The sequence below is a fragment of the Anopheles coustani genome, chromosome 3, assembly GCF_943734705.1.
Source record: "Anopheles coustani chromosome 3, idAnoCousDA_361_x.2, whole genome shotgun sequence".
Lineage (NCBI taxonomy): Eukaryota > Metazoa > Arthropoda > Insecta > Diptera > Culicidae > Anopheles > Anopheles coustani.
The window spans coordinates 387,178-414,376 of NC_071288.1; the positions used below are offsets into that span (position 1 = coordinate 387,178).

General features: G+C 39.4%; 1 protein-coding gene across 1 annotated transcript in view; it reads left to right on the plus strand.

Annotated features, from left to right (window-relative positions):
- The first annotated feature begins 280 nt into the window (after positions 1 to 280).
- LOC131271737 (zwei Ig domain protein zig-8-like) overlaps positions 281 to 27,199 on the plus strand; it is a 38,987-nt gene continuing 12,068 nt past the window's right edge. The window contains exons 1-2 of the mRNA XM_058273258.1: positions 281 to 338; positions 1,888 to 1,938. Coding sequence (XP_058129241.1) covers positions 281 to 338; positions 1,888 to 1,938 — 109 coding nt within the window. The remainder of the gene's footprint in view (positions 339 to 1,887; positions 1,939 to 27,199) is intronic.

Sequence of the window (27,199 nt, forward strand, 5' to 3'; positions counted from 1 at the left end):
TGTGTATACCTTGTCCCTTATGTGTGTGCTGAAAATCGTTTAGTAGGACGTGTATAACATCCTGTGCATTCTCCAACAGGATCGTACGTTTGTGTTTGTGGTGTAAAAAATTTCGCTCAAAAATACAATTCAACAACACGCAAATCTCCAACATTCATTGACATCTCTAGTTTCCGTCGGGGTCGATGTTGTTATACCTGCCTCTCAATCGGAGTAAGGAGTATTTAAAGCAAAAGACCGTAAACAAATAGTCCTTACAAGGGCGCACATGGTCGACAAAATGTTGCGGAACATGGCATCGATTTCAACGACGATATTGCTTCTGATATTGAGTAGAGGTAAGCGCTGGACCGAAAACATAACTCATCATAACCAAAATTAGCAGTTTAATTATACCATTTTTTGTTCCGAAACATACAAATTGCTATATTATACGCTATATATTTTTAAAATTTAGCAATATTTTCCGTGTAAACAATCAACAAATTATTAAGATACAAAATATTTCCACGTATTTCTCTTGATATGCGATTAAAATCATGACATAGTTTCACTCTGCTATACACCCAACTTATCAATAATAAATTCAATAGATCATTCCTCAAAATTGGAGAGATGAATGACCGAATAGGTCAAAATCTCTAAAATTAAAAAAAAAAAAAAAAAAATTCCTCAAAATTTACTCACGGGTAAGCTTCTTCTTCTTCTTCTTCTTGGCGGTCATGCCTGCCCGTTAAGGGCTTACGAGACTTGGTTCCCTGTTGTACGTGGATAGTTAAGTCCTCTCGTACAGGGGAGGGTCCGGTCTCGGTTGGGATTCGAACCCACGCCGTCGAGGTGGTGAGCCCCGACGCTCATGGGCCGATTTTCTAACCGGCGCTACCGCTCGGCTGTCGCGGACCCCCCACGCGTAAGCTATATAATACTAATAACTATGTTTTAATCGATCGTTCAAACCATCGTGATTTGCCAATGATGATTGATTTATCCTATTAAAGCTTAATTGTAATTTTAACAAGAGATGAATTACTCAATGCATCAAATCCACTGAGATGTCATCACAATCAAGTCACTTGTCTTTTTGTTTATATTTACATTACAAAACAGATAATGTTTGCGACGTTTGTAAAATATTCCTGATAGTTAACAATTATGTTTTCCTAGATTTCTTATAATTTGTTTTCGAGGTTTTCTATTCCAACATGAATTGATTGCGTTTACAACCATAACGTAAGAAAAATTCATGAGAAAATTCCAGAAATTAGTTATACAACGTGGCAAGAACATACAGCAAGAAGTTAAGCATAATACTAGACCTCTTATCGAAACGTATAGCAAATACTGGATATCACTTTCTGAATAGCTTTTTTCCGTGATTAATGATGGCCAAATATTCCAAAGTAACGAGGTCGCGCTCTCCCAAACCTAGCTTATTTATTATACTGTTGAGAACCAATTGTAATGTGTATAAAAATATGATTGATTACAAAATGAACAACAGAACCTTTACATCACGTAATGGTTTATGGTATTGTGTTGTATGTGCTTTAAAGAAGTAATATGACAAGCTATGATATGTGTATCTAAAACATTTTAAAACCCTTGCTATTTAAACCTATATTTTTGTGAAATAGTAGGAACACAACAACGATCGCACCGTCGATTTAAAACACAATGAAAAGGTTGATGTGTTGCATCCTGGCCAAGAATTAGCTCAGTACTAACGTATTTTTTTTTTTTTATATATATATATTTGGACGGCCAGGCCGTATTGTACAGTACCAACGTATTATTAAAAAATCAATGAAAAAATTCTGATCTTTAGCAACATTACCTTCGTTTACTTTTCTCATTTCAATCTCCCCTTTCTTAACTTCCTTTTCTTAGAATTCACGATTGGCAGCATAAGAGTCGACGAGACGAGGGAAAACCGAGAAGGTATCTACGATATTCTGCTTCCACGTTGCATTGCAGGCTCTATTCTTTTAATTTTCCTGTTTTCTGGCTTTTCTTCGCGAGTAGAGTATAGCTAGAGTATTAAGAAACATTTGCATGTGTTTTGTCCATTCTTCTTCAATTGATTTTGCATAACATTTTATACTATTTTATACTATAGTGTGTACTATTCTTTCGTAACACATAAATTACATTGATAGTTGCAAATATGCATTGATTGTTGTTTTATTTCAGTTAGTTTTAGCATATACAACTCGTTTGTACTTTTGTTTTACTTCCTATGCTGATGCAACTGTATGCATACGATAGCTGGTGTATGACCCATGGTTGCAACACTCTATCTGGGTGTTAAAAATGCAGTATCCTTCTACAAAATCATAAACATGAGGCATTATCAACATTTCATAATTTAACGGCTTTCTACCGTACTGGAGCAATTTGGAACGGTGTTGAACGGCGGAAAAAGAACCTCACTAACAACGTGGTGCTTCCGGGTATGGTAGACAAAAATAACGAAAAAGCGAAACCAAACACGAAAATGGCACCACAACTTTGCAACCCTCCGCAAGGCAGGCCAAACAATGCCAACCTTTTAACAGAGCTGATTATGATAATTAATTCATGTATTCTTCTGGTGCGACTTTCAGCCGTTTTAGCTCTATGCTCCGAGGGCATTCTCTTACTTCGTTTGAGTTTTTTGTTTTTCTCTATATTTTCAACATGTTCCCAAAAGTATATGCCTTTACACCAATATGCGCTGTCTCCCTTTTGGTGAATAAAAATTATTTATCTAATTGTTTGAGTAAGCCTGGTTCCAGATGTCCTTTTAACGGAGACATAGCTACCGCTTTCATTGTTTTTTTTTCTTGTTCTCTCTCTCGCTTTGACGACCTCCCAACGACCCAAAGCAATAGCAGAAGGAAATTTTCTTCATGAATACCATTCTATGGTCTTGATTCGCCTTTTAAACATGAACATTATTTTCTCACCAACGATTTTAACAGGTTTTTTCTGACTGTGTCTACTTGGAGCTGGAGTTGGTTGTATCGTGTATTGTAGCAAAACATTTGCTAGAATTCAAATAGCTGAAAGAGGATCTCAAATACTGCGGTGATTAATCCGTTTTCGGAGGATTTAATTAAAAATAATATACAGTTAACTGTTGTAAGGAAACAATCAGTAAATCAGTCTTGCCTAGTTTCAGAGAAAGAAAATTGCTGTCGGTATCGATCTTATTCCCCTACCTCTTAACTTTCATCATATTTGTGCATCAGCGGCAGTTGCCGTTCATTGTAACATAAGAGATTGTCACTATGAATGTCATCAGCACTTTTCAAAACTTCCATTTTTGCTCTTACCTCTTTCCTGAAACATTTTCTCATGTCGCAAGATGCATTTCAGTAAACCGCAGCGCCAGTGATTGCATTATCGCGCGCTTTTATTCCATCACCATCCTTGATTGTGACGTGGAAAATCCTAGATGGCACCACCACATACTCACCTTTCAACTTTCCCAAAACGCATTCTCCCTCATTCCGGAATGCAAGCATTGCTGCTCCCATTTCTTAGATAACCGGTCTTACGTGGTGTAGATTTTGTCGCATTTCCTGTTGTACTCTCTGAATAGTAAAGATGATACACTTTTGCTGGCAGTAGAAAAATGCCCAGCGCCTTCCCTCACATTTCCGTGTTCGTTCATTCATGTACGGATCCTTGATTGGATTTCCTGGAGCATAAATGGGGCAACCACATTGCTGCGAAGCGTCCTAGGCGATGTTTAATCATGCTCCTTTCCTCACGCAGTCACATGAGAGACAAATACAAGTTCCACTGTTGGCTGTGTTTTTACATCTGTCTTCATTTTATTTTTTGTCGCGTACCAGCTTTACCTAGAATAGAACAAGATGATGAACTAAAAACTACATATAAGATTCACTGCATACGATGGTAACCACAAGGTATACGATTCCTTGTACTCTTATGTACACCGTATAACTATACCTACATAACTTTGAAAGATGCACTAACGTGTGGTATGCCACGGAACTTTCATCCTTAAATCACTTAGAAATGCATTTTACTAAAGTAAATTTTACGCACTTGTGGTTTCGGTGCAAAACATAATTATCGCAACCACTTAAACAAACACACGCACACAAACATTTAACAGCATTGAAAGCATCGTTGTTCTCTGCATCCAATGGTGGAGCTGAAGAAAATTGTGTTCATAAACTTTCCTACTTTCAGCTGTGCCACACCACCATTTTCCATCGCCCCTAGAACAGTAGCCAGCAAACCAGAGTCCTTGGTTAATTCGTTAGTGTGTGATCAACGTAAGAAAAACACTCCGTCATTGTAACATCTTCTCTAACATCGCAAAGAATATCCCTTCATGGTCATACTAGTGGAACAGTGAAAAGAAGCAAAAAGGTTTGAGTGACAAAAGTTTTCATCCTTTATTTCTTCCGTTTGTTCCCCTACCAGATTTACCCTAGTCCTGGATTTTGCGTGAAGTCTTGAGCAAATTGAGCATCGCACATCCTTTTCTGATCCGACCGAATTCGTTTTTGTACTTCCTTCCTGCGACAGCCACCTTAAGGACTTTCATCCGGTTACCTGAATTACTCGTTGGAGAAATCCCATAGACGTAAAGGTTCTTTTACAGCATAAGGCACAAAAACATCCATGAAGTGCGGATTTTTTAACTTGCCGCGATTCGTAGTTTTAATATATTTAAATTGAGATCCCACACTTTGGCCGGATCCGATGAAACCTTGGAGGTGGAGGCAAGTTGTACCTGCGGAAAAGTTGTATAAAGAATGATGACAAACCAAGGAGTACAACTTTTTCGCTTGTTTAATTTAGTCGTTAATTAGATTATGTGTGTCAATTGTGCAATCCAGGAAGGAAGACTCTTCGTCGGAAACCCGTTAAAAAGTGAGGACAGAGAAAGAAGGACACGTATCTGACAATCAAGCTACTGGAAGTATTCACGCTTGTACAACGTGGACATTTCTTTGCGAGGCTTCCGGTACAACTCAATGAGCCACAAATTTTCATGCCAACGTCGCAAAATTGGACCGAATTAAGAGGACAAATTTCATTTGGCACTTCACGATGCTGAAGGACAAAAAGAAACAGAGGTATGCTTGCATTCTCAAGATGAAATGGTGTCTAATCCAGAGCAGGAAGTAAATTAAGTTATCTTTAGCTTTTCTTCTCCAATTTGCGATTGCGAAGGGATATTAGTGCTGACAAACATACACAATGAATGTGTTTGACCGACAATTTTCTGTAAATCAGTGTTTTCCCTCCCACTTGGGTACTAATGAAGGACCCTGATTTGTTATGAGCAAAATTATTACCAGCTACAAATGCTATTGATGTGCCGAGAACACAACTAAAAGAACAATACAATGGTTTGCAACCGGCATGGCTATAATTAAATTCGTTTTCATATTCATTAAATTTAACTCTCAACGTTCATTTCCATTTCAATTGCACCACCAGCCGAGAGAATTATTGTTCTACCAGGAAATTTTTGCTATTCGGAAAGAATTTTGAACAACAAATGAACGTTTGTATCTCATGGAGACGAGATACGATTTTATTTGTCCCGGAAAGAAAGAGTGCCGATTTGGCCATAATTAAGTGAATTCGTATCATAACACTTGCCACTAATTCAATCTCATCAATCGGATACTGGACGGATTAAATGTGTCACATAATCGCTCATGGAATGGAAGGTTAACCAAATGTAACGCCAGTGTTAGTTGTCCTGGAGAAAGCACTCAACGCTACTCGATGATGCATTCAGTGGCCATGTCGTGATGAATTGCTTTTAATTTATGACGGCAAATAAATCATTGTTGTCACTGTTGCGGTTGCTAACGGCCGGACCAAAAATAATCAACGAGGCATAACGCCGAAACAAGCTTGCTTCCCATCGAGTAACGAGCTTATAAAAAGTATGTCCTTGTTCGAATTCTTTCCCCAGTTTACTTTGAATAGCCGTAATTTCTCAAGCAAATAAACCATCAGACACAGCATTTTGGCTTTCGTTATCGCGTAACTTTTACGAAGTCTAACCTCTCTACTTTTCCAACTTCTTCAGTGAGCGGTACCGGAAAATTTTACAACGAATTGTGCAGTGAACCGAACACCAGTTCAAGAAACGAAGGAAATTTCACCTTTACACCAATAAGTCCCCAACCCATCCTGTGTCGGATGCTGTTCCAATACCCTGAAACACCCCGAGTAACGGAAACATGCACCGGATAATTTATTGTTATTTTATGGAAAATTTACGCACAACACTCTACGTCGCGCTTTTCCCTTTCTTGGGTGCCTACGGAAGAAATTGGCGAATGTAGTTAGCATGCCGAATTGGTAGCACGCATGTCTTTCGCAGGCAACGAGGCACCAACATTCAAGAAGCATGTTAACTTCGCGAAACAGCCTGTTCCAGCTGCTGAGATTTATGATGATTACCAATTCAGTTGGTTTCGGCTTTGCCCCATCGATTGTTGCTAGACAATATAGTTGTTTGACAATACGCCTTGCCGAGCCTCTCTTATATTTGATTACATTGTTTTATGGTGATCCAGCGCTGATCCATATGACCAATAAAAGTAATCTTCAATCGTCCCACGGGATGTCCAAAACATTGTAACACGTTTGCTGCAGTCGCTATTAACAATCGTTATCGGCCCATGTGCTGATGCGAGATTATGCATGTGTAACTAATCGTAACTTTCCTATCACCGTCGGTAAAACCAACTAAATTTTTATCTACAAACGATCATCACTTGTACTTCGTTTATAAAATAAGTTAGATTATCAGCAGTTTGGTATATTGGCGGACATATGATTCTTCTATCTACCTTAGATAACATTCTAATTATACAGTTTGCATACCTGGCGAAGTGATTGTGCGTGAGCGTCTGATTTGACATTCACGTGATTTTCGATTTTTCTACTTAAGTTAATATTTCCCCAAAACCAGTTAACTGGTTCCCAGCACTGCATATTTTCCTACGCAATTTAGCTTTTCCACGAATTCCCGAAATGCGTTCTTCTTATTTCGGTTACATTTATGATCCAAAGCAAAAATTGGAGTTCTCTAGCCTTGTTTCGTCAAAATATGGTGTGCTAGTTTTTTCGAACTAAATCAAGTTCCCATCCTATTTAAATCAATAAACTACGATGTCACCAGTATGCTATTGGGGTGGCAAAACTTATCAGTTTTCCGACTAGATAGAAGAGATCTTTGGCGCAGATCAAATAGAGTTGACTTAGAGTTGCTTACCGAGAAGAAGCATACTTCTTTCAATGTTGTTGATACTATTAAATATATCTAAAAAACTTACGAATTTAATATTTTTCAACTTATCTGCGGATCCGAACAGTATTAAATGTTTCAGACTAGTAAAATATATTAAACCATCGAATATTGCAAGCAATTCCTGTCGTGAACGGAAGTACACATGTAACTCTAAGTACACACGTAGCGACCTGTTCGATCGGTTTTCGCCAGCAACATTCAGATCTATAGATCTGCATTTCAATCACGACTTCGCACTGACCAAACCACCACCTTAACAGTGTGACAGTCATCAGAGTTCCTCGTCGGTATATTTATTTACATTATGCAGTCAACACTGACGGTCCACAACGTTCAGATCGTAATCCTGGGAACATATTGAATTTAAGCGCAACTCGATTGCGGAATCAATTTTTGCTTGCTTCCAGTTCCATCGTCGTATCCATGCGTGCGCGTGATCGGGTTGCATCATTGGATCGATTTCACATGAATCACAATGCAGCTAGTTGTGACAGTGTGGGTGTGTTAAAACGAAATGCAAATAGGTAACACCATGCAATCGGTCGTATTGACCTGCATTCGAGGTGTTACTGAATGTACTTGAAAAAGGTTTGGCACAAGGATGTCAACTGAGCATTGCAATAACAAATCTAGGCTTATAAATTATGGATATGTTTCCAACTAGCACAACATAATTATTCAAGTATGATATGTTTGTCACAGGTTCTTTCAATAAAACAACTCTAAAGTACAAAACCCTAAAAAGGAAAATTTTAACCGCTTTTATATATACTCAAATGTGTTACCACAAACACTGGATGAATCATTTATTTTGAAAGAAACAGCCTTCTCTTGCTGACTAAATATTTAAATATTTCATTTCTGAAGGGCCAGGTGTTGTTGAATGACATGGTCAATTAATCATGACAACCCGACAATTTCCGATTCAAGTTTTTTGCCATCCGCTGCCTAGTTGAGATAATCCGGGAATATCCTTGGATCATTTAAACTTTTCTGATCCTTTTTCAGGATATTGAAACTTAAGAGGGAAAAAGTTTATTCTTAAAACTCCCCCTCTTGACTTATTGAATAAAAGTTGATTTACCGTTGAAGACTAACTTTCTTTGCTAATGACAGTGATACAAGAACGTTCTTAGCAAATTTGCAAAACCAACTTTGCTAAATGTTATATATTTTCAATGTTGTGTAATTTTCAAAATAATTACTTTATACTTAGGCAAACATATATTTGCCTTTGAAAGTCCCTTAACATGCTAACAATTGCACTCTAAAATACGCCCAACCACATATGATTTTATCACTTTAATTTCATGTTTCTGATTGGTAGTTTGACACATTTAAGAGAGAAAAAATTGAAAATCCATCACTACCAAAAACATCAGGCAGGTGAGTGGACACAGATAAACGAGTTTATTTGCAGCGTTTCCAGATAAGACTCCGTCTTTTTCCAAAACAGCTAAGATGTGCTGCTTCCTTTTGCAGTTTCTTGCGTTAAGCTGACGATGCTGAGGGCTTATCTTTTATGTATGTGCTTCTATCTTCAAGGAATTCCAAGGTGGAGCAAAATAACTTTCAGCAGCAGACTGATGCTATAATCTTGTCCTGAGCTATTGAAGCAATTTGCGGACATTTTATTTGTGATGGCACGTTTGTATAAAAAAGCAATCTCTAATAGGTTAAGTTTTCAATCATCATGGGTCTACAGTTTTTTTTCTTTCTTTTTTTTCTTTTTTGGGACATTTCGGCTCTATGTAGTTAAACGATTTACGTCAGAAATGCAGGAAATTGAGGTTTTGTTAACAAACAAAAGCAAAACTCCAAATTACTAAATGGCTTTATCAAATCTACGAACAGTTTTCGATTCAAATCCATCCATAAAGCCAATCGTTTCAATCAAAACAAAGTCCCACCCTGAATCGGGCAGAGGTAAACCACACGGGCTCGTCGACGAGACCCTGAAAGGGTTTGCCACAATTTAAATAGTCCAACCTTTCCGTAAGCCGAGACCGATTTTTCATCGAACGACCTTAGTCGCGTCGATTGAAAGCAAGCGACGATGAATTCAAATCCGGGGCAACCTTTTTAGCTCCCTTGGGGTTGTAATGCTGGCTCGGCATACCACAACGGTGATGGAGAAAGCTTAAAATCCCAAGAAAGAAAACATATTCCTTCCTTGAGCTGGAACCAACCATGGCGTATTTCAGAACAAATCTTACCAATATGCGTGAAATATGGTCCCAGAGCCCTTGGCTCGTCGCGTTCTGCCCGCTCATACCGCAAACTCGTCGTCTTTCCGGCTTATCGAATTTTCATCCCAACCCACCGATTTCCAGTCCCAGCGATGGGCGAAAATACCGCAGCCAAGAAAAAGAAAAAACACACCACCGATCTCACAATCCCACGAGAACTCACGACCATGCCAAAACTCGGTCGGATATTTCGGTCGAATGGAATCGTAATATGAATATTGAATGAATTTTGCGATTCCTGTTGGATTGCCCCGCTTCGTACAAACCCCCCTCTCCCTCCCCCCCCCTCATCACTTTCCCTTGCCAGTGACGGTGGGAGGTGCCGATTTCATTGGATGCTGATACATACGATCGTCCTTTCCAACGTTTTCTACATAACGCAGTACTCTTGGCAACAGTTCGAGAAACATGCCAAAAGAAATCCATCATTCCTACAACGATCGAAGGATCAGGGACGCAAAGGGACGAAGGCAGATGGGAAAGCTGTTGAAAACGAAAATGACTTCCAAAAAGTTGGAACCTCTCGGCGTGTGTCGTCGGCTTCCGTCGATTCACAAGTCGGTAAGCCAACAACTTTTTACCCACCAAACATCTTCCACCGATTCACTTAGATACAAACACTGACAGACATACCGACATCTTCCAACACTGATCATCATCGTATACGTTACGGAAAGACACACAAACATCTTCCAACACTGATGCCTTAGCCGAAGGAGTTATCGCGTTCCTTTTTTGAGCAGCTTTACTGCCTGTTGAAACAGACCAAATGCTCGATACTCTCGAGACAGGCCTACATTTCAAGTTGGAAGCATCAAATTCCGCATTATTCTTATCTCCTACATATGAGCATGGAAAGTTTCTCCATCTTTCCTCCCAACGGTAAGCAAAGATAAACTGTGCCAATGCCCTTACTGGCAGATCTTATCCTACAAACTTTGATCGAATAGCATCGCTCCAGGTATTTCAAACAGCATGATATCCTGGCGTCGAAATTTTATAAACTTCGCTTCCGTCGTTCCTTACGAATGAAATTTGACAAACGTAGTCAGCATCCAATCATTCATACAAATACCTGTTTTGTAACTTCCTCCTCTCACACGATTCCCCTCATTTCTGAACGCTTTTTTTTATTTTTTCTTTGCTTTGTGACGATCTATACCATGTGAAGGGCTTTTTACAATTCAAAAACATGCGCACACACAATACGCTCCTTTGACACGATGTTGTGCAAATGTTTGAATTCCGGTGAAGGACGCGTGTTGTGCGTATTACAATTTTGGTATTTTGTCGTTCCGTTGATTTGCTGTCGCCATCCGTTTGTTACACCTTGCTGATATGGTGCACAACATCAGAAAGGCAAACATTGGAGTACCTCCTGATATCGATACACATGTTTACTTTTTATTATCACTGGAAGCAACGGACGATGCTTCCCGGTGTGTTGTGATTTCGCCGTCTTTTTTAGTTCGTTTGCTTACTTTCCGGTGACTGCACTGCACGGCTACTTTTGATACGGCTGGCGGAGTTTTGCTAAGTCAAATTTGGGCGACACATGTTCAAACTACAACCCCCGCTGCTGAAACGCCCATAGTAAAGCTAGCTTAGAGTGCCTCTCTGATCTGGCCGTTCGCTTCGTGTAGTGTGCAAACACGAATTCGAAGCTAAAAACCTAAATCTGACGCGCTTGAAAGCAACCAGCACTCACCTCTGGGTGACCGACGAGCCTCAAAGGGAAGGATTCATCCGGTCACCCAGGGGTCAGCCTATCACAAGCATATAGTTTTCACAGCCAGCTTTAGATGCGGGAAGTTTGATGTTTGTGGCACATACCACCCAAAATAAATTCGATTATTTCCATTCGATGGAGCCTAGCACGTTTTCGTCGGAAGCTACTTCGTTTTATCAATTGTAACCTGCGCTTCAACCTTCTCATCTCATTCAACAGTGACGAATTCAATTTTCCTACACTCCCAATTGGTGGGTCTTCGGACTTCGGTTTCCATTCCACATTCTAGACGGTAATGTAAATAAAAAAGTAGCATCAAATTGAATCAAATCAAATTTGTTAGAAAAGCATACATAACGAATGGACCATAGCGAATTCGCAACAACCCCAGCTTGAGTACTTAGCAGTTGACGAACCAATTCCCAGAATACTTCACTAATGGCCCCCGGATATTTAGGATGGTGAACAGGTCAAAAGCAAATACAGCACACTCGTATGCGGATGAGCCAAAACTTTACTCACAATTTTGTCTCTTTCCGAAAAAAACAGTAGGTAACAGTCAATTTAGACAAGCCTTTGTTGCTTAACAAAGTTGCAAGGTATCTTTTGGAAAAATAAAAACATAATGCAAAACGGCGCTTAATTGTTCTATTATGTCTTGCTAGTAGCTAAACGAATAGGAAATGAAGTTACATTTCAGTCGTTAGTAGAATATCTAGACGAGTAGTTTTTATTAAATAATATTTATATATATTTAGATACTTTCTATCTTTGCTGATGTCTACAATGAGGCCAAATCCGTTAAAATACATCCTTTTCGGCATGTACTTCACCCGAAGCTATTTTTCCGTAAAAATACTTTCAATTTCTACCCATGTTAGGGACCGAAACGTTCTCAAGATTCACACTACACCCTCGAATGCCAGAGAAGTTTCTCCGTAGCCGGTTGACATTGCGCTGAATGGCTAATGGTTCTGGTTTTCATCCCTATATTAATCCCTTTATAAATTAATTAAAAACTTTCTACCGGGTCACCATGAACGCACCCTCATTGGGGATGGAAGCGCAAACTCGGACAATCATTTAATTTGAATGCCAATAAAATTCTTCTCGTGAAGAGCAAGCGCAGGCAAGCGTGAAATTAACTGCCTCGCGCCAGAAATCTAAGAAAACGCTTCGCCACCATTTTCCGGCAAACTGTAATTCGTCTTTACTCATACAAACATACATCAAACTCACCCAGTCCGGCAAAGACAAAGAGACAAAGGGTTTGTCGCATCCGACTGATTATGAAATTAGCGCCCTTATAAATCTGTTATCTTGCGGGCGTACTTTATGCCAGGGTGAAAAAATGAGCATTCTCACCAATAAAATATCACCTCTTGTATCATTAATTTCCTTCAATGTAGCAAGAGGCACTTTTATGAGATCATCTTTCCATCCTTCTCATAAACCTAACAGTTTATGTGCTGCCACAGTGGTGCTTCAGATTCTGGTATATTCTCTTCCAAACGTCTACACCACTCTTGATTAAATGCGCAACAGTAAAATTTATTTCCGTTTTGCGCATCCTACCTATCTACTTAAGGAAATAAGGCCACTGTAACGCAAGACCGGAAATGAGACAATGCGACACCGTGTAAATTATTGCTCTAAGGTAAATCTTAAACTCATCATTAAATTTTTCGTCATATGCAATTCTAACACCAATCGTGTAAGTTTGTTTCAAATACAAACACTACTTGGCATTGATGCAGCGGCTTGGGACCATTCCTTAGCCAAGGGTTAAAATAAATTAATGAAATTTAGATTATTGTTTTCTGTAATTGTTAGTAATTTCTGTAATTTTTGTAATAGTTTAATTTTTACTAAAATTACGGGAGTTTCACCGTTTCAAGGAATAAAACTTTTGCAAGATCCATCCGCATAGAGCGATAACAAAAACTTTCAATGAATGGTTCCCCTGTTGGTTTTACGATGAGTTACTGTCCTCTATCTTTTTAATGACTGATTCGAGATTATGACCCTTTTGCGTGGCTTGCTTCTATATTTTCTTGGTTGTAGACTAGCTAGTCCTGTAGACAGGATACAAAATTTTATTTCAACCTGTACACGCTGCACTCTTTGATAATTTCCCTGGTATCTTGCACAGTTTGTCAAAAGTGCCAATATTTCTTTCAACTAAACAAGAAAATATGCTTAAAAAACATGTTAACGCGTGAATGGTTACTGATACTACTATTAAAATCATCTTCGCAACGCAAAGTAAATATCTCACAAATTGTTCTCCCCACTTTAAAGTGAAAACAAAACCAAAACCGACAAGTCAACGATTTAAGGGATTTTAAGTACAATTTGTATTTGTAAACAGGGTGAATCAAAGTGCAGCATGTTTTTAAAACTGATAGTATTTTTATAGAGAAGGATTGGAGAAAAATACATTGAACCCTATTACAACAAGGATTCAGAAAAAAAACATATAAATTAGCTGAATAAACTTTTCTCAACGAAAATTGTTGCACGAAAAAATGCTCCCTCGACACACTGGAACTTTCCACGTCAAGCTACTGGAACTGTCAGCTCAAGAAAGAAGAAATACACGCCACAAACATGCAAGTTTACTTAACTACTTCCGTTGGCCTCGGGCAGGCTCTAGCACCATCGTGAAGCAGCAGGAAGCTTCTGCAAAGGATACAACAATCGCTTTCCTTTCAATTGCCAAGATTCGGCGCCACAACGGACATGCTATGCTTTGCGGGCAATTTGCGGAAAAAACGAAAATGCTTTATTCTTTCATGCTACTGGCATCCAAAGGCTGCATGCCGATGATGTTGGAAATGTTCGCCAGTTACGTCCGTCTTGTGAAAATAACGCAATTTCCCTCAAGAGAAAATACTGGGATTGATTCTTGTTATTCAAACTAAAATCAACAGAATCAAAGAATTTACCAATTTCAAAACGCCAAATAAAGCAAGCAATGTTTCAGAAATATGTGAACACAATAACCACCCAATCCTGGGTGCTATAAAGGGTGAGTTATTGTACGAGCTTCACAACTTTCTGAAAATATTAAAAGTTTTTTCTTCAAATTCAAACTACTCAAATATTGTCCATTAAGTGATACGAAACTTTTTTAAGACATACGACTCCATGCATTTAGCTATTGGATAGCGTGTTACAAAAACTGATCTCTAAGAATTGTTACTCAAGCGTTCTCTCCTTTGTTGTGAAGGCACGTCCTAAACTCAACGAGTACTGCCTTGGGTCAGTCAACGCCAAAAGCGATAAATCCATGTGTGCCCAGTGGAATGATAAACATCCCATCGGTATTCCCGGATTCGCATTGCCCAAAAGATCGTATCGTCGATGGTCCACCATTTCTCATGTTTAGGATTGCGTTTGGGCCACCATTCCGCTCGTACAGTCACGAACACAATAAACGCCGCGAGATTCCGGCTCGGAGTATGATACAGTATTGGTATAATCATAGCAACAACCGAACACAATACATTGTTAACAAATCATGGAAAATACCAATGATTGCATTGGTTCCATTTCTTGCAATTACCACTTTTCGTCCCCGAATTCCACCTGTTGGTATGTTTGACACAACTATACCATTTAAATGATCTGAATTCCAGGCGAGTGCCTTCATCATGTCCAGGTGTGTGAACTGTGCTAGCAGGCATGCATAACTGCGCATCGTAGGTTCTTCATATTTCGGGAATGCAAAGGCCAGTCCACTAGGCCTACGATGAGTAGCAGGATATAATTATGATTTATTTACCACCATAATTCTCGGGTAATTGCCCTTTGCCCTTTACCATCCGACGAGCGGGCGAGTGGTGCACGGGAAACGGATTTCGGGTCTCTCAAGCTGCTTCCACATCCTCCGTGAACTGGCAAATAGGACATTTTCTGGTATATTTTCGGCCTCGCTGGCCTCGCTTTCCCTATCGCTTTCTGCATCCCAATCCGAATTGAGGCTTGCGTATTGTAATGCAGTGGACTGACTTCGTGATCGCGGTGGGAAAACTTTGGTCCATTATCCAGTCGTTCGCTCCGGACGCGAGAAACGGATGAAACGAGCCGAAAAAGGACTGGGCCTAAAAAACGCTGGTCAAACGCGGAGCTGCCGCTGGAGTCTCACATGCGGAACCATTAATTTAATGAATGCTATGATGATCTATCGTAATGATCTTGGCACGTTTTCGAGGGGTACGCACGCAGAACATGCCAGGTTGCGGGATACGGTTCGTTTGGTCGGGTTTTGGTCGCTCGGGTGATGACGGAAATGATGAATACAGTCGTGAATCGTTTGAATTTATGGAATTTGTTGCCGGCTAATTTCGCGTCCCACCCTGGGATCCGTTTCGAGGCACCTGAACGTGCCACGTGGAAGAATTTTCGGACCGAAACGGAAGTGGTACATAAATGCGGAAGTGTGTAAATCATACCGACGCATCCGCAGGCAAGACACAACGGAGCGGTAATTGATTCAAACCAACCATTAACACGAAACGAGGAAATGGTTTTGCCCGTCCGAGAGATGTCCTGTCTTTCCAGACTTGGTTGTTATTCCCTCTGATATACTGCCGGTGTCTGGTCCATTGCATACACGCTGACACTTTTTCATCTTCCTTTATTGGCACAGAAACCAATCATCAGTGCCGTTGCAGACGATCGACTCGATACGCACCAGTGAAAATCGATGTCGTCCAGCCTGTGCTTCGGTCCCCAGAAACATAAACCTGCCTTAATCCGAGTGTGCAACACGAATATACCGTTTACAAGCAACAGCAATCAAGATTAGAACGATCCTGGACGTAACTTTTTGCCTGCTTCCTTGCTGGAAGCTTCTTTCTCCCTTTGTCTATTATCGAAGCGGTCGTACGAACTATCGAACAACACGCCACACGTGGCCTCGAGGCCTTCTTCAAAAGGAAGAAGTTTTAATCTACCGCCTCAATTCGTAGTCGGAGGCGTGAGCAGCTTATCGTGTCTTGCTTGAGCACGTCTCACGAATGCTGTCATGAGGCTTATGGAAAATTCGTAGCCTCTTTCAAATGCTTTCTCTTTCTAAACGATTCTTCTCTACCCTAACAAACCTCCCAGCTCCAAACGACTTATGGGCGCAAAGTTTCGTTTCTTCGTTCAGCCTAATTGGTATTGGAGTTTACTTTATGAAGTATCCGAGGGGTCAATTTATTTGCTCCAAATTCAAAGCGTACCCAAGGGAAAATATTTTTTCCTCCGAATTTACCAACCATTTTTGCTTACTGCACACAAAGAATCGTAAAGTATCCTACGCTCTCTGTATGCTGAGAAAACATCGTCCGAAGAATTTTTTGCGTATTTACTTCGCTCCGGTAAAATATTGCCGAGCTCATGGATGCGTTGTTCCTTTGTCCGCGGACTCTGAGTGCTATGCATAGCAATGAAGGACTAAAGCCTCACTTTTTAATTGATGTGGTCTTTGAAAGTGATAATGAACAACAGTTCATTATATCTTTTGCCCAAAAGGGAAAACCAATGAAAAAGCGATTGTCGTTCGCTCTTGAGCGTGGAAACGGGAGAAAAGTTTATGGAAATGGGCAAAAACCATGCCATACCCTGGTGCATCGTAAAGTGACAGATGATGAAAACGGCCAAAAAAGAGAAGACATAAAACACTTTGCTGTGTACAAATTGTTTTCGAAAAGAAACTTTTCAACATAAGGCCCGTAGCAAAAGTGTCCAATACTTCAGCAAAGCACGTTCTCCTGCGTAACGGAATGGATAGTATATAAGACCATAAAAAAACACCGAAAAGTGTGTAACTTTTCTTCAAAATTTAATCTGCCATTATGGTTCTTAGATTCGAACAAACCATTACTGGCCGAGGTAAAGCGGCAAACAAGGAAACCAGGATGACTTGAAAAGCCATGTAACGCATTCAACCACTTTGTGTTGTTTTTTTGTGCTGTGCGGTTGAAGGATATTTCCTAAGATTAATTGAATTATACGCCATTTAAGACAACGACTCAATCTACTTCATCCTGCCAAGGTTCCGGTACATTTAATGTTGCAACGATTACGGTTGTTCGGATCATTCGGTTCGTTTCGTTCCACAAACCAATAGGATCTATTTCATTTTTCGACCATTCCGAGTAAAGGGCGCCAGTAAATTGTTTTTTCTTTCCTTGCCAGTGGAAGAAAATAAAACCAAGTGAAATCCACTAGACCGCAAAACGGGAACCGGAGAGCTCACCCGCTGACCCTACGGCGACTTTCCCAAAACAGTTCGAAACCAATTTTTAGAGCTCCTCGAATTCCCCCGCCCTGATCCCGTTGAAGGCGAGAGAAGTGAGCAAAATTTGCCAATGACGCCTCCATCACAAACCCCTTTCTTAATGGCTTTGCACGAATGCTCTGAACGGAAAACGCATAAAACATTCTGACCCACATCGTGGGGCGTGTATATGTTGGTGTGTGAAATCGTATGTGAATTCTGGAACAAGCAAGGAAAGTTGTGGCTGATCTGATATCTGGTATACATTAAACTGAATTTTATTTATTCGATTGGAGCTTCTTCCAAGGCTTTGGCAAAAAGGGAAAAATATACGACATCAGGTCCTAGACAGGATAAGACGGTGAACCATCGGCCTGAATGCAAGAAACGATTCTTCGATCCACTCTAAGAAACTGTTCCACAAGGCCAGCCCAAACTACGAACAACTACCCTCCGGTGATGGCGGCGAAAGAGTGAGGTTAGTTGTGGAGAAGAATAAATTCTGTCTCTCGTTATCTTCGCTTCTCCCTCGATACCACCTATACCCTGAACTTGTCCTTTAGTCCTTTGTTTTCTGCCTTTCCTACAACGCCATCCACTTCCTCCATCAAACCGACGCCCGCTGAGTGAAACGGTGCTTCTGGCACGTTCGCTGACTCGACCCTGTGCTGTATTTGCGAGGATTTTTATTTTTATTGTTTACTTTTGCTGTCACAATCGCGTTTCCGGCGGGGTAGCTTTCTAAGCTGGGGACAAAACTCAGTCGCCAATGACGCCGCGGGCTGTTGATTTTCAGTGAAAAACATTGATTGCGGAGCTGGTTCGCGATGTCGCTGTTGCTGGAGTAAAATAGGCAAATTTACAACGCCCTACATAAAAATATAATACATTTTGAGCTTCGCCCACGACAACCTTCCGAAGCGACAACATTCATGAAACGACCTTCAAGATCCTTCTAAACGAACTGATGGGGAAAAACGTAGGGGTTGGGTAAACGGGTGATGAACCACTTTTCAGTGTAGCTATAAAACTCCGCAAAGATCCGCACTACACTGGTGGCAGTGGCGCATTTAATTCTGTAATAAACATGTAGTAAAAAGTGTTACTAAAATTTCCCATCCTCAAATACAGATTAAAACAATACAGAAGCAAATAGAACAAAAGTCATTTCATTCACCCTTACTTTTCAATACTGTTTCTGATAGGATTCCTTAATTATCCTTGTAAAATGCAACTTTAGTGTACGGGTCGCTAAGGTGACAATACAATCGATTTGATAATTTCATACATTGTGACTATTTATGTACACATCTTTACATTCTGTTCCTATTAGCTCATTTGTCACCTGAGGCTTCATTCTGTCACTTGGTCTCTTGACCTAGAGGATCCTACATTTTCTTCAAACGTGTATTTCAGAAATCGCCTTCCTGCCGGTAAATATCAGTAAAATGTGTACTATGTAACTGAGCTTTTGGCGTGTTACGGGGTCGTTGAAAAGTCGTTTCAAAATCTTATCCACTACTAGAACGGCAAAAAAGGGAGCGATACCCAACATTTGTAGCTGGCAGCCTGCGGAATTGATTTCAGGAAGATTTATTGGATAACATCCAGCATGATGCCATCCGATAAGCATCGCGGGCCGATAAGCTCGTTGCGAAAAGCTTGCAACAGCGTACGTCCGCCGGAGTCGGACAGGAAAAGCCGATGGCAGGAGGGAAAAATTGAAAAATACTGAAACCACGTTTCAACCGCAAAAGGCCAACCTCAGTGCTGGAGACTTCCTTCCTCGCTTTCCGCTGCCAGCCGATGGACACAAAACTTTTCTACTATGGTGGGGGACGGAGGAAAAGAGAACAACATCCAACGACATTCGTTCTACTCACAATGTGGCCACAAAAACAAAATGTGAAACTGTTCAAGCACGTGAATCGACCGTTGTTGGGTTTTTGGCCCTTGTGGCATTAAAACTCAAGATAGCTTTTGGTTTTGATTTGAAATGTGTTTTTTAGATTTCTTTGGTATTCGTTTGGATTGCTACACTTCCGATTGCGACTAACGATGCTTAGTTGAAATTATGATTGATGGCGAGATTCGTAAACGGCAAGGATATTGATAACCGCCTTACTATTTGTGGCGGAACTTACTTCTTACTCTTCAAACTCTATGTTCGCCCTCAGATACTTTGTTCTCGACGAAGAAAAATTCGAAAAAAATATTATATTCTATATATATACATTTTCAATTTGTTCTAAATTCAACTTTCCAATATGTAGGGTTTGTGTGTTTCATTATATTTTCAACCGGATCATTTATTTGACTCGACAAAGGCATTGCGAAAAGCCATATTATGAGATTTATACCAATTATAATTGGAGACAATATATCATCATGTAAAAGCCACACATCTATTTACATTTCGACACTAAAGATCGATGGGACATTTTCTTAGTGCTAGTTTGTTCCACACCGCACAAAACTGCCTGTATCATTCATTGAAATACTGTAGTTTCCATTTAGGTTGACCGAGCATGGCAAGATAATGCGATTAATTAAATACATCATCACACTTGGGAATGGTACAAATCCAAGTAAAAGAACATCGTCAGTATCTTCTGGTTTTTTTTCGTTTCATCGTTTCTAATGTCTAGCTAACCGGACTTAACTGTTTGCGACGTGATAAATGTATTCCCACCCACATAGCATTCCTCAACGCTCCTTTTTCCTGTAATGCACGTTTCACGTACTGCCCAGCTTCTTCGTTTGTATTGCCTCATCATTGGCCGGCCAAAGACATTGGCTTAAGCTGATACCGGTGTGAAGAATGAGTCCTCACAAAGGCACGTCCTAGCGAGTCCGGCGGGCCCTTCAAAAGGGAAATAATCAGTGGTAGGATAAATTATAAGCAACAATGTCCTCAGGACGTGATTGTGAAGCTAGAGTAGCACAGCTGCGTTCTTTCGATCAAATAAACTTGTGTTTCCTTGCTTTGAACCAACAGTGTTGAATTTAGTATTAGAACAACATGTAAAATTATATGAAATCTATTACTTGACATATTCTACAAAAATTTCCTGTATTTACTCAGCTGGGCTTTAGTCGCTTTGTTTACCGCTAACAAAAATGTTTTTACTAGCTCATATGGATATTAAAGTTAAGAAAATTGTTTTATTTTTTTATTTAGGTTCATGTTTTGATTCCAAATGATGAGTCAGTGAATGTGTCATTTTCACTACTAATTGGAACTTTTTATTCATCCTTTACAAACTAAATATGAAAATAATATTTCGACGGAGATGCGTTAAACTAATGAATTATCGTGTCATACCATTTCACACAAATTGTTGAACAATTTAATGCTGGCGTTGTAGTATAAACATATTCTGTTATGTTGTTGTTCGTCGCTATTCGCTCTGTCGTTCTACATTTACCAAAAACAGGGAATACGATATACATTCACATGATGTGTTTGCGGTTCTATTTCAAAACAAACGAATCGTATTCTGCAGCTGCAAAACCGTCACTCCTACATTTTGCTAATAATTTTTTAGCCATTATTTATCCCTGTTCGCTTACCCGCGAACTCAAATCCCTGACCGGATTTGCACTACCAGAGAAAAATAAAAACTGTGAACGGTATGAGCTGGACCTGGATGTTTTCAAAACTCAAAACTTTACGTGTTCGTTTTTATGCTGCTCTTGCTTCGTTTATCCACTTGCTCTATGTTGGGCGATTTGTCTAAGCTCGATTGTGTTTATGCATGATGATGGAATCAAATTTTATTTCAGAGCAAATATAACGTAGCCTACGTGTTGTTGCAACTATATTGTGATTTATATATCTATTGAAAATATTTCAAAACACCTTAATGGGTTTAAGCCTTTTGTATGGTACAAAGCTATCAAAAATTAAAATAATCAAAACTATTGAAATCTAAACTACTTTCACAGAGATATTACAATTTATAACAACATCAAGAAATTATTTGCCTACTAACAGCATAAAACCAAAGTGTTAGATCATTCTGTTTTACTAAAGTCTAGAGAAAAGATGTATTCATTAGCGCATCATTTTTAGCAATCAAATAAAAATGCTACGCTTTCAATATACCTATTAGCACACTTGTATGTTATTTTCTGTCTCCATACATAACAATTCAGTCAATTCTAAAGCTGTAAAAACAATTTCCCGGTTCGCAGCACTACGTCGTCGTTAAAAAAACGTTAATTATTCTTTTTTTTATTGCCTGCGAACATTTTATCTCCTCATGTGACTGAAATATATAAACAAAACAAATTATCGTAATAAATAATCTCAAACTAGTAGTCATGCACATTCCTTGTTTGAAAACGCCTGCTAATGATGAGTGAACCAGCAATGGCACGTTTCATGAGGTAAAATTTCCGAAGGCTATTGCCACAGCGATGCTAATTCACACGAAGCAAGGGAATGTGATGGCATGTGTGCAAATCTCAAAACGTGCACTCGTGCCGATTCTCTGAGACATCGTAAATGCTTTCGCAGGAGGGGGCTGAAAAGATGCCGACTTGGCATCAACGTTGACAATTTAACGTTTTCTGTATGGATAAGCAAATTTCTATCGTTTCTCTTCAGTATAATGCTGCGAACATGCCTTTTTTCGATATCCACTTCCCTCGTACGAAAAAACCGAAAACAGAACGGTTTCTGTGCAATGATTTTCTCTGGCTTTGTTCGAAAATTTGCTTAATTTTCCATATGTGTGTACCTTAGCAAGCAAGCTGCCAAAGTACGATGATACCCTCTAGATAAAGAGCAGCTTAGGCCGGTGTTGAATTTTAGACCGAAGTTTTGTGAAATAAATTTTATTTTCTGCGTAAAAAATATACGTGATGGTGTTTATCATGCACCGCTCTCGCTCATTTTACGAGGCTCAAGTTCAGCATGGTTGAGGGAAAATGCTGACATTCGTGGGAAAGTCCCTTCTATAAACATAAACAGAGCAGGTCCTCCATTTTGCTCATTTTGCTCTCGTTTCGCTCAAGGGATACACACATGCCAAACTTTGAACAAATAAAATAACAATGAACCTTCCCACACTCGCACGATGACGAAGCATCAATAAAATTACATTCTAACTCCGGGTGTGTTATTACATTTGAATCTTTCACCTTTTGCTAGAGCTCCGTCTGTTATCGAACGAGGCCTAGTGAGGTAGCGCCAGTGGCGGATGGGAGGAACTGCAGACGGAAATCCTTTTTATCTTTATTGAGTTCATTGTACACCTTTCAATATCAAAATATACCTACGGAGTCAATTTTTGGAGATGGGATTTTTGAAGAGTAAATCCAGAGCAAACTTTACACAGATCGCAGCCGTAAAACGATAAAATGTTTCCACCCTTCTTACCGGTTTCCGGATAAATCAAAATCTGTGCATATCTGTGTAAAACATATTTCACGCCTCAACATTTTGGTAAACGTTGTTATACTGCTAAATCCAAGACATATGTACGTACGTGGCTAGCTCCGCGTTGATGTACTTTTATCGATTTTTTTCTTAAAGAGTTTACTTAGACGAGCATGTTTTACGTGTAAAAATAATAATAACTTTAGTTGTTGCGTAGAAAATCACAGTTTTCATGGTCAAGTAACAGGTTTGAGATACTCTCCACTTTATCCACGCTTGCAATTTCTAATGGAACGTTGCTTTTTATCTACTTCACCCAAATATGCGCCGGCTATATATAAATCACGAAAAAAATCTTAAATATAACTTATGCAACTCCCAGACCAATCTATTATCGCTTCTTATGGCACACATTGATCGCACTTTTCACTCTGTCTCGTTAGCTAGTAGACTTCGATCTGACCGTGTTACAGAAGAGACTCGATAACGAGGTGTTAAAGCAAACTTCTTAATACAATTTTCACCCAACGGGGAATATCTTTCTGCCCGACAAAAGTTAAAAGGATTTGAGTGTTCATGCTGAGTCTTAATGCGACTAGCACCACGGTTCTATTTTCAATCACGCTCCCTTTCTCTCCTTCAATATATTACGGATGAATGAGTGAAAGAAGTGTAAGAAATTTTGGGTGTTTTAAAAAGTCTACTAAACATCAATATTTTTTATCGCATCCCTAATTTACGACCAGCTACTAACTTCCTAAATCCCTGCGGTTGCTCCCATTGGGATACCGACGAAATTTACAGCGACAATCGAGCTTACCAAAAATAGTCATTGATCCAACGGATGGATCCCCACAGGTTTGCTCAATTCAGAAATCTCAATGGCCACAAATTTAAAATGTAAGGCGCTTGAATCTCATTAAAAAGTTCGTCTTGCAATAAGTTGCTCAGGGCGCTTAGATGTTGCGTATCGTCCGAATAAAGTAAAACCTATATTAACAAAACTTTCAAGATTGCATCTCACGTACCCAAGATTATCTTAATTTATAGCTATTTTTATGCGGTTGCAGCAGCTTAAATAAAACACTTCTTCATCTTCTTCTTCTTGGCGTAACGAACTTGTTGGTCATGCCTGCCCGTTAAGGGCTTACGAGACTTTTACCCTATGTGTACGTGGATAGTCAGTCCTCTCGTACAGGGGAAGCTCCGGTCTCGGTTAGGATTCGAACCCACGCCGTCGAGGTGGTGAATTTCTGCGACCCTAGAAAAACAAAATTACGATTTATTGAATATATCACATACTTCTTCTTCTTCTTGGCGTAACGACCTCTTGGTCATGCCTGCCCGTTAAAGGCTTACGAGACTTTCCCTGTTGTACGTGGATAGTCAGTCCTCTCGTACAGGGGACATACTATACTATATTCAATAAAGTACATACTGTAAACAAGATCTACATTTACTCTCATTCAGCAGTTTACACATCTGAAACAACAATAGCCACAAAGGTTGAAGTCCCCCGGAACACTAGAAACATTGAAGTCCCTAACGGGACCGAGGAATGTTCTCCACGAAAACCACATCACACATTTTTCGCTAGCTGTACGGAGATGGCCCTATGGATAGGACAAAACAAAGTAATCAAATGAACCACACCACATCATCACCAGATTAGCATTCAAAACGAGAATATCAAAACGAGATTCTTTTATTTCGTTACTCATCACATTCTACAATAATTGTTCAAGCCTGGTGTATAGAGAAACAAATCATACTAAACTTTGCGATATAGTACTTATTTTTTAATACGTACATATTTTCTGGATATTTTTTCATATCATACAAGGTTTGAACGAATGAGTATTTTTAAATGAGTCATTGAAAATTCAAACGAGTCAAATTCCAACACTTTTTTGTAAAATATGGTTAATCTATAGTGTGTAAAGCATATTTTTATAGAGTTTTATAATAAGGAATACAAAAAATACAGCAGTTTGGATAAGGCGACAGTGACTGTCCGCACACGCGAGTATATCCAGATCAATCACACGATCGTTGTTTCCAATGATGTGGATTATATAGTTGGCCACTCAAAAATTCGCTAATTAGAATAATTGTTAATCATGCAATGCTCCAATAGCTTTTAAAACAACACCTGTCTTTTACAAGTACACAAGTGAATAAATTTTCACACAACTTAAGTGAAGCTTGGGGGTCCGTGACAGCCGAGCGTTTACACCGGCTAGAAAAGCTGACCACGATCGTCAAAGACAAGGCTCACCCGTCAGCTTGGGTTCGTATCCCAACCGAGACTGGACCCTGCCCTGCACGAGAGGGCTGACGCTTCACGTACACAAAGGGAAAATGTCTAGTAAGCGCCTCATGGGACATGCAAAAAAAAGACGGAACTTTTAAAATACACCAACTAAAGAAAAATTATTTTGCCAATACTGTCTGTCTGTCTGCTAAGCCAGTTCATTAATTTTCATAGCATAAGATATTTACAAATCCAATCATTAAAACACCTTCACTCTATCAAACGAGATCAGGCGAGCCCACACCATACCGCAGTCATAATATCAACAAGGAAAAAAGTATATGAAGAATAAAATAGATTGTCAACGTCTCGCTATCTTATACTGGAAGTTCTATCCTTTAATACTATGACCGGTACTGGAAACATATAAATGAAATGCTATTTAAAACCGTACTAAAAGCCAAAAGAAAACCGTTATCTTTGCTTCGTAGCCATCTACAAAAAAAGATAAATAACATGCCGAATAGGGTCGACTCCTATATTGATTACTGTTTTCATTCGGCTTTTTCGTTTTCCTTCCTCGCTTCAACCAACCAACAATTTGCCAATTTTTACCAAAGACATCGGTACGCTAGCTTCAGGAAAAAGTTCTTGCATACAACATACCACGGAGACAAACAAAATTGATAGAGATAAAACATCTTTTCGACATTTCCTATTTTCAAGCTAAGCCCGTCATTTCCACACACCGCATTCGTGCGTATCGACAACAGCAGTACTGAAACTTGAAAGACTCGTCTCAACGCAACTGTTGGTTGACGTGCTTGGGACCGGTTGTTTTTTTACGCAATAAACCACATCAACCATCGACCACTCGCATCATTCCAGGACCTTTCAGGCAAAATGAAAATGTCTCAGACATAAACGTAATAAACTTGGCTCGCTCCCGGAATTACGCAATTTATCAAATAGCTACCATCTCCGTAACCTGCATTGGAAGGCACCTCGCCCGGTCGTCGATGTAAGCAAAGAGGTATTAGGGTTTGAAGGGAGCTGGAAAAAATACGAACCTCGTAAGCAACCCAAGTTATTTTGATCCTTATGGTATCAGTCCAACGAAAGAGTTTTTTGTTTTATCCTCTCAAAGCAGCCAACTACGCACGATTACTGCATGGATACGATTTTATCTGTTCGGTTCTGGCACAGGAATGTTTACTCTTCTTTTTTCTACATTTTTGTCCCAGTCACATTTTCAAAACACCTTACGTAGTCTATAAAGTATCCACTGCTCAGGGAAGTCATCAATTTCAAATTGTCCTTAGCATAAATCTAAAATTCAAAATGTTCTTTAATACAGCTTCCAGTCGAAAATAGTATTTATATAGTATTCGCTTTACATGCTTCTGGCAATGAAAACCTTTTTGGACCAGCCACAAATTCTCTGTTTAATAGCAGCAATTACAATTCTTTAAGTAAGCTTCAATTGAATTATCCACAGCAACAAAATGTATATAATTAATTATAAAAAAATTACCACCATTCAAAACACTCAACTACAATAATATTTAATTTTCTTAACAATATAGAGTAACGCGTGTAACTGTTGTGTGACTTTCGCTGTGATGACGCCAAACGAATTAAGAATGAGAAAGTTTTGGTTGAATGTGTAGAAAGCCATACCGCCTCGCTTGTCACCCGTGGCTTTAATTACTGCCAACCAGTAAAACTTTTATCAAACCATTGACCGAAACGTTCGACGATATTTCAAAGTTGTTGTGATTCTCTTGTGCTCGGCTACTAATGGTTTTAATGTTCCGTGCAATCTTACTAAACTGAAAACTCAAAAACTTTTCAAGAATTCCGAAGCCATGACCTGACTTTTATCAAAGATTGAATAAATGGGTCACCTTTCGCTCTGAAAAGTGGCAAACTTTAACATTGTTGAATACTATGCCAAGAGTTCAACGATTCATCGAACTGTAACAGTAGCTTTATTTCTACTTTCTTTCT